The sequence below is a fragment of the Aedes albopictus genome, unplaced genomic scaffold, assembly GCF_035046485.1.
Source record: "Aedes albopictus strain Foshan unplaced genomic scaffold, AalbF5 HiC_scaffold_675, whole genome shotgun sequence".
Lineage (NCBI taxonomy): Eukaryota > Metazoa > Arthropoda > Insecta > Diptera > Culicidae > Aedes > Aedes albopictus.
Window position 1 is genome coordinate 15903 of NW_026917504.1, and position 9098 is coordinate 25000.

Sequence of the window (9098 nt, forward strand, 5' to 3'; positions counted from 1 at the left end):
GATTCGGAGTCGCGAAACCTAGTGCTGTAGCCGAGGTACTACCTATGGCGGATCGGATGTCCTTCCAGCCATCTTCAAGTGTAGCTGCGCCAAGCTGCTCTTCCGTTGGTAGGGCCACTGCTAGCTGCTGCGCGTAGTCTTGAGCCACTTCTACGTTACGCAGCTGTTCGATGTTGAGCCGCGACGTTCGACTTCGACGCGTGGTGATAACTGTCGAAAGTTTTGAGCGCATGCATACAGCGACTAAGTAGTGATCCGAATCTATATTCGCACTGCGGTATGTGCGAACATTGGTTATATCCGAGAAGAGTTTACCGTCGATTAGAACGTGGTCTATTTGATTTTTTGTTTGTTGGTTGGGTGATCTCCAGGTGGCTTTGTGGATATCTTTGCGGGGGAAGAAGGTGCTTCGGACTACCGGGAGGCTGCAAAGTTTACGCATCGCTGGCCGTTATCATTCGATACGGCGTGCAGGCTGTTTCGCCCGAATACCGGTTTGTACATTTCCTCCCTTCCTACCTGCGCGTTCATGTCGCCGACAACGATTTTCACGTCACGCGGCGAGCAACCATCGTATGTTTGCTCTAACTGCGCGTAGAACGCTTCTTTCTCGTCATCAGGTCTCCCTTCGTGTGGGCAGTGGACGTTAATGATGCTGTAGTTGAAGAAACAGCCCTTAACTCTCATCGGCTGCCACCCGATCACACGTTGTCGCATCTTGCCCAACACTATCCTGTTCCCAGTTCATTGGTGGTGCCACAACTTTGGTAGAAGGCCGCTCGATGCCCGCTTTTCCACACTATTTGTCCAGTCCAACAAAGCTCCTGCAACGCCACGATGTCGAAGTTGCGAGGATGTAGTTCGTCGTAAATTATCCTGTCACATCCTGCGAAACCTAATGACTTGCAACTCCAAGTTCTAAGTTTTCAATCGTAGTCCTTATTTTGTCGCGTTGGTCTTTGCCGATTATATCGAGTCGTATTTTCTCCTATGTTATTCGCAATGGGGATTTTTACGGGTGGCTTATTGGGCCTATGCCAACACTCCTGTCTGGCCATCGTGCCAGTTCTGTTTAACGTCCCAACCAACTAACACCAGGACGTCCTCGTTGATGGGGCTACCAACTTGGATCTAGCTGGGCGTGGTGCAGCGTTTCTTACTCTGCCGCTGGATGCCAGAACAGACGCTGTTTGAGTCGCACCTCCTTGGTGAACAAACGCTCGAATCGTACCTCCTCAATCTAGCTGAAGTCAGAAGCACAACAGTGCCCAGGCTGCACTACCAGCTAAGCACACAACTCTTAACTGGCGGTCTTTGTCATCGCTCTACCCGTAGACGCATGAGGTAGGAACTTGTGAGGACCAGAGCTATGTTAGACGCTCTCCTTATCGACTCACCGTTTTGCAGCCCGGCTTACGTATATAATCCCTCCCCAATACACCCTGAAACGACTTGATACTTTTCACTTGATAGTTCACTGAGACCCTCAGAAACTCTGCCGAGTTTCCCTTGCAATTTCCTGCAACCATCTAGAACTTCTTGAAACGCTTTGATACATAACTCAAACCTGATTGAAAGCTTCCTGTACTCACCAGACCGTCTGAAACCCCCTAAAACGTCTTAAAATCCCCGATAAACCCCCCTTGAAACTCTTTTGTAAGCCTTCATAAATCACTTGAAGCCTCCGAAAGCCCGTCATAAACTCCCTGAAATGTATTGGAACGCCTTTAAAACATCCCTGAATCTCCTTGAAAAATCCAGTGAAACTCCCTTGAAACCCCCTAAAATCCTTTGAAGCCCCCGAAAACCACTGATAACCCCCTCAAAACCTCCTGAAATATATTGAAACGACTTTAAACCCTTCTGTAATATCCCTCAAAGCATCCTGAAACCTTTAGAAACCATTTCCAAACACACGCCCCCTTTCTCTTCTGAATATCTCTCTAAAACACGTTGAATCCGCCTAAAGCGTCTTGAAACGCCTAGAAAGCAACCTGATCCTACCGGAAACCTCTTCTAAACTCCTCCGAAGCCCTCTGAAACAACCTGAATATCATTAAGACCCTGAAAACCCATTGAAACTCCTTTGATAGCCGCTTCATAGGCTTTAATCTGCAATCATCGAAACTCCTCCAGAAACTCCTCGGAAACCATCTGAAAATCCATTAAAACTTCCCCGAAAGCATCCTGAAACCAACTGTAATACTTCCGAAACTCCCCTGGAAAGCTCTCTAAAAACCCTTTAGACCCTGAAACTTTCTTGAAAGATCTCTAAAACTTCTGAAGCCCCGAAATTCCTCCGATACTTCCCAGGAACCACATTAAATGCTTTGATACGTCTTAAATCTCCTCTGAAACATCCCCGATTCTTCCCTTGCACCCTCTTAAATCCCCGGGAATTCGTCCGGAAAACTTCCATAAAATTTTAAATTGAAAATATGACAAATTTGAAGTTGCTAGTTATTCTTGGAATTACTCCATTTGATCCACAATACAATTACACATTTCGCAGTAAGATATTGCCAGAATTCATCATTCCTATTGGTTCTTTCCTATGGACAGCAACCCTGCTTTTCCGTTCACATATTTTTGCTAACTGTGCCATGTTTGCACAGTCAATTTGTGTCTAAAATAATATCGCTCGGAGAAGATAACATTCATTCTACCAGCGGAAGCCCCTCTCACCTCCCAGCTCGATTCGAACAAAGTGTGTTTGTTTGCAAATCATCAACACCACCAGATGGTTCTTTAATCTAGATCGATGTGGTTGAGGGTATCCAAGCTTAAATTTTAATACCAGTCGGTTATGTTCAGATTAGGATACTTTTCTGATTTTCGGTTGATTCCAGTCGACAATTTCTGAAAGCTTAAAGTTTGTGCTCTCTTCAACATAATGGTTCTCCATCCATTTCTGCTGTTTACATATAGCAAGACCTGTTTTCATCATCTTTGTTGATGTCGCCGCCGTTGCCAAACTCAGCAACGATCCAAATTTATTGCCATTTTAGCACCTCTCTCGTTCAAGCCAGCCGGCAGCAACGCTCGTAAATATTTGCCAACTTATACTAATCAAATCCGTCCACATTTCCTTTCTCTCTCCGTCTATGCAGGACCAATGTCGTGATGAACTACACCGAAATCGAGGGCAAAGTACGCGAAGCAACCAACGATGAACCGTGGGGTCCGACGGGACCGCTGATGCAGGAACTGGCACACGCCACCTTCACCTACGAGCACTTCCCCGAGGTGATGTCGATGCTGTGGAAACGGATGCTACAGGACAATAAAACCAACTGGAGGCGGACGTACAAGGTATGTACTGTTTGTAGGTGCATTCTGTGTTGTTATTGTCAGACTGGGAATCGCCCTGAAGGACTGGGATGAGATCGTGAAAAAAAAGGGTGAGGATTTCTTAAGATACTGATGTTACTCTTGGAACATTTCTAAGTGGATATTCCTATGCCTCCCGACATCCTACGGTAATCGTCTCGGGAATCTTTTCTGGAATCCCTATAGAAGTTCATACCAAGATTTCTTAGCGAGTTTCTTTTCTGGAATTCTTCCTGAACTTTTATTATTCTCCAGGATTCTTTTGGGCATTTCTCCATTAGTTTCATCTAAAAAAAATCCTCAAATAGTTCTTTCTAGGACTTCTTCTGGAGATCCAACTAGGATTTCTTCTGGAAACCCTTCTTGATTCCTTCTGAAAGTTTCTTCTGGCTTTTCTCCTAGATTTTTTCTTTAGAATTTGTACAAGAATTTTTCTGAGATTCCTCCAGAACTTTCTTCTTATATTTATATATAACTAGCTGGCCCGGCAAACCTTGTCTTGCCGTCTTGTGGAGGTTTGACAACTGTTAAGCTCAAAATAGCACCGCACTCTAGATTGGTTTCATTTAGATCGTGTTGATTTTCTTCCCAGCTCATGAAAAATCTCTAATTTGTCAATTTTCTTACTTTTCCAGTTTATTTTCGTAATTTTTATTACTTATAAACACAGCCACCATGAATACGAATCGAACCGTGCAAGAGCCATGCTGATCGGTTCACCCGTTCGTGAGTTTTGTTGCCTCAAAGGGACTTCAAACTCATTTTTATATATATAGAAGAAGAAGATGACATTATACCTTTTGATCTCCTATACCACCTTCGACTTTTTCATCCAACCAATCAATATGTGTACTACTTTCAGAGCTTACTGCTACTTAACTACCTGGTACGGAATGGTTCGGAACGGGTGGTGACCTCGTCGCGGGAACACATTTACGATCTGCGATCGCTGGAGAACTACACCTTCGTGGACGAGAACGGCAAGGATCAGGGCATCAATGTCCGGCACAAGGTTCGTGAGTTGATCGATTTCATTCAGGACGACGACAAACTGCGAGAGGAGCGGAAAAAGGCCAAGAAGAACAAGGACAAGTACATTGGAATGAGCTCGGACGCGATGGGCGGAATGCGATACGGTGGTGGTGGTGGTGGCGGCGGAGGAGGCGGTAGCGAGTACGGTGGCTACCGGGACAGCTGGGACCGGAGGACGGATGAACGGGGGTGTAAGTTATTGAATACTACTTTATACATGGGAGAACTAGATTACAATTTAAAAGGAGTTTATTTTTAGATAACGAAGGAAAGGACCGTTACGAATATGACTACCAGTACGACGGAGAACGGGAAGACTCCGACAATGAATCAAATGGACCTCATGCCAACAGGTTTGTAAACATAACACTCGAATGCAAAATTGAATTATTTTTGTTCTGCTTAGCTGCTAAGTTATCGATGTTAACTTATCACCTAACCGTTCATTTCCCTTTCAGATATTACGACAAAGAGCGCTCGAAGAGTCCTGCCACCCGTCAACCATCGTCGACCCTTTCGACGCATTCCGGCAGTGGATTCTCGCCGTCCTCCTCATCGACCACGCCGGGTGAAAAGAAGATCAACCTGAACATTAAATCCCCGGCAGCAGCAGCGGCGACAGTGAAAGCAGCGACCGCCGCAGCCGCATCCAGCAAACCCGCCAAGAAAATCGACATGGGAGCGGCGAAAAACTTTGGAAAATCCGCCGACCTCGGAATCCACTCGCCAACGCACAGAAACACCCATGCCGAGGAAATTATCAGCACTTCGGATGTCGCCGCCAGTGGGAAACCTCCCGGCAATGAGATCCTAGAGGACCTGTTCCGAACCTGTCCGGCGCCTCCCTCGGTTGGAAGTCCATCCAAGGACACCGACTTCGACGACTTTAACCCTCGGGCGGACGATTCCTCCGCGACCGGTCCGGAGTTTGGCGATTTCGAATCAGCGTTCGGTGGTAAACCGGCGCCCAAAGCTGGCGGTGATGATTTCGCAGATTTTGCGGCGTTCGGAACGGCGCCGTCGTCGGCTGCACCAGCCCCCGCCGCATCGAGTGATTTGTTCTTTGGACTGAATACGAGTGCGCCGCCAGCAGCGTCGTCGATCCCGGCAGCCGGAGTGAGCTTGTTCGGGATGTCACCTCAGCAGCCACCACAGATGCAGCAACAAACAGCGGCCAACGATTTACTGTCCGATTTGAGCGGACTGAGTCTGGGAAGCACGAATGGTGAGTGATTTATCTCTAATAATTCCTTTCGTTTGGCTTTGAAAATGCTTATATTGGAGTCTTATCAGTGCATGCCCAGATTTTACCCTTTCGAGACGTTTGATACCTACTATGTATTCAGGCTCTTGCGATGAAAAAACGAAACATTGTTTTTCTTGGTGGGCTAGGTACAATTCGTTCCGTTGAATCCACCCCGAATGAAGCATCCGTCTCCACTGACACCGGTTCTATGCTAATCGCTTCCATCTCCCCTTGGACATTAAGAGCTACGGAGTCGCTGGCCTCTTCCTGGTTTTCTACTGAACTCTCGTTTTTCCGACATCCTTGCGGCGTGACCAGTCCAACTCAGTCTGCCGAGTTTTACTAGTTTGACAATATCATTACTTTTACTCACTTGGTAATAGTTTATTTCTCGTGATTCATGTGATACCACTGGATGCCATTTTTTTGTATCGCCGCTCCTCGTAGAATCTTTCAACATGCAAGTCTTGTGGACGTATAAAGCAACCAGATGGATCAGTGTCTGTTACCACACGAATTTAGTCTTCGTCTACAAGCTACGGGACTTCAGCTGTTGACAGTTTTGTTGGCAGCTGTAAGACACCTTTTCACCGCGCGGGTAACAACATTATTGAACGTCACTAGAATTCCAAGGTACTGTGACATCATTGATTGATTTGTTCTTATTTACCCGACGTCTCCACTAGACAGAAATGTCTTGCCATTTTGCTGGACAGATGTGTCATGACAGAAATGTTATCTCGTTGTTTGCATGGAAAGCAGTGGTGTTGATCATTTCTGTTACCTTTTCTCTTTCTGGCAGCAAAATGGCAAGACATTTCAGACTAGTGAACTGCCCATAACTGCATAATTGTAACATTTGCAGTTTTTGCCAATATTGAGTTAATACTGGGGATCATCTCCTAATCATCAATACTTTCATCTACCCAAATGAACTTTATAAGTATGTTCTGTAAAATGTGAAACAAATACCAAGTCGTTTTGTCTCATTAGCTAATATTCATGAATGTAACCGCATAACAGTCACACTGGAAATACTCATTGACCTTATAGCGTACCATCAATCATATTTTTGTCTGATATTTTTTTTGACTGTTCGTCCAGCATACAAGAAGAGCTGTAGAAAATTTCATTGCAATAGGATTAATTTTGAATTATTGTCATATTTTTGAAATTTCGTTTCGTCTCCATACTAGCGCATGTTGCAAACTTTAAACTCCATTTTCTCCCATGCCTACTTTTGTCGAATGTGACTGTTATGCAGTTATGGGCAGTGGAGACGTGGGGTAAGAGACTTTCAGCCCAGAATGTGACATCACCTAATTCCAATTACTTTTTTTTGGTTCCTAATTCCGTCCACACCATGCAAAATAAATGGGGTGAACGGAAATAGGAACCGAAAAGAGTATATCTCAAGTTATATTGTAGGCTTTATCACAGAATTTCTCCTAATGTTTATCTCGCAATTTATCTTACAGATTTTTCGCGAATCCTTCTAGTATTTCTCATGACACTTCTCCAGTAGATCTTCCCGGTATTTCTTCAGGAGTTATTAATGAGATTTCTACTAGAGCTCCTGCAATGATTTCTTAAGAATTTTCTGCGGGATCCCTTGCCGGGATTTCACCCCAAGTTTCTTCTGCAATTTCTTCAAGAAATTTCAATGAGCTTTCTTCAAAGTTTCGCCCTGGATTTCTACAGGAGTTTCAGCTGGAATAGTTCTTAAAAGTTCTTACATGATATTTTTAAAAGTTTCACCTGAAATTTCTCTCGGAGTTTGTCGCGGTACTTCTCTCATAAGATTCCTTCCGGCATTAATCCTGGGATGTCTCTCAGAGTTTTACTGAATTTCTCCTGGACTATCTCCTAAGTTCTTTTGCGTGCCTTTCTTCCCGTGATTTCTTTCAAAGCTTTCTCTAGGCTTTCTCTGGCGCAATGTCGCCCATCAACAGGACAATGTCCGACTGATTTCCTTCAGTTTTCGTACGATGTAGGTTCGTACACGTCCGAAGAGAAGAGATGCTATAGAGGACTGACCGGCAGTTTACATTGGCAAAACTCGCTGGAAAGTGAAGGTTCGTTTAAAAGAGCACAAAAATGCTGTCCAGTCTTTAAAAGCAACCGAATCCAGCGGGACAGTGCATAGAGTATACTCCCAACATGAAATTGATTGGAATAATGCAAAACTCGTCAAAAGCGTAAGAAAAACGTTGCACTTAAACATTTGGGAGTCAATGTTCATCAGCAACACACGAAGGCCGTTGATGAATGAAGACGACCCGCTAATTGCATCGTGTCTTTTTAATCTGGTAGACACGACACCCCAGTAACATCTCTTCTCTTCGGACGTGTACGAACATCGTACGAAAACTGAAGGCAATCAATCGGACATTGTCCTGTTGATGGGCGACATCACGCCCGAAATCGGTCAACGAGAGGTAAATTTTAATATCTTGACGATTATTAGAACTACTAGTGTTATGTCTCGTCTCACGTCGCGCGTATTGTGAATGTCCTTACCGAAAATCCTGACAAAAACTGCGACATCTTGGAGTAGGTAATCCTGGTAGGAAATATTAAGGAAATTCAAGAAGGAACCCTAATAGCCTCCAAGAGAAATCCTGGGCGAAATCCCGCGATGATATCCAAGAAAAACATCGAAAAACTCTTAAGAAGAAATCTCTGGAAGAACTTCTGCAAGAATCTCGCAAAAATCCTTAGAGAAACGGTTGGAAAGCTATACTGGAAAACCACTTAGAGAAATTCCCAAGGAAATTCTTTAAGGAACTTTGGATAAGTTTTGGAACGTTCTCCGGGAGGAAAACTTCTGTAAAAAAATCCCGGAAGGTACCCCGGCAGAGACCGCGTGAAAAACTCCTGCAAAAATACTAAAAGAAACTGTGGTAGAAATCCCAAAATCAATTCTCAGAAATCCCGAAAGAACACCAAAGAATCTCTTAGGAAGTTATTCACAAGAATAGCCAAAATAATCAATCAGTACCACCAGTTTCACTCAAACTTGTTGAAATACTATCGTAATTTCCAGTTTTCCATTGGATTTTCATCGAAATCGCAACATAACTACATCACCAGCGCATATAACAGACATCCAAGTCCAGTTTCAAAACTTAGTTAGCAATTTAACAGTCTGTGGAATTATGGATTGAACTTCCTGAACGTTTTTTTCCCTAATTTTCTTCTCATTTTATATTCGATTATTTTCGATTGAATTATCGAATCATTGTTTTGCAATTAACCCAAAAGAATTATGACATAGATATAGAGTTAGCTATAGAGTTTTTGATTCCATTTCAGGCACTACAAGTAAACAAAATTGTGCATTACCTAAATTCACAACGAAACGACCGTTTTCGTCCTCTTCTTCCATATGAATCAGATACCTACTTTATTGCGTGAACTTGTTGCTAACAGTGATTGCTGTAAAAGATTTTCTGCCGGAAAGTTGATTTTGAACGAGTTTACTGTACCT

General features: G+C 43.9%; 1 protein-coding gene across 1 annotated transcript; it reads left to right on the forward strand.

The window, feature by feature from the left end:
* Positions 1–3082: 3082 nt before the first annotated feature.
* LOC115269840 (clathrin interactor 1) lies at positions 3083–5587 on the forward strand (the record flags this gene model as incomplete). Its single annotated transcript, XM_029878619.2, is given in 4 exon segments — positions 3083–3312; positions 4193–4553; positions 4622–4715; positions 4821–5587. Coding segments are annotated over 4 exon segments (1411 nt in total), but the record flags the coding sequence as incomplete, so codon positions are not given.
* Positions 5588–9098: the final 3511 nt, after the last annotated feature.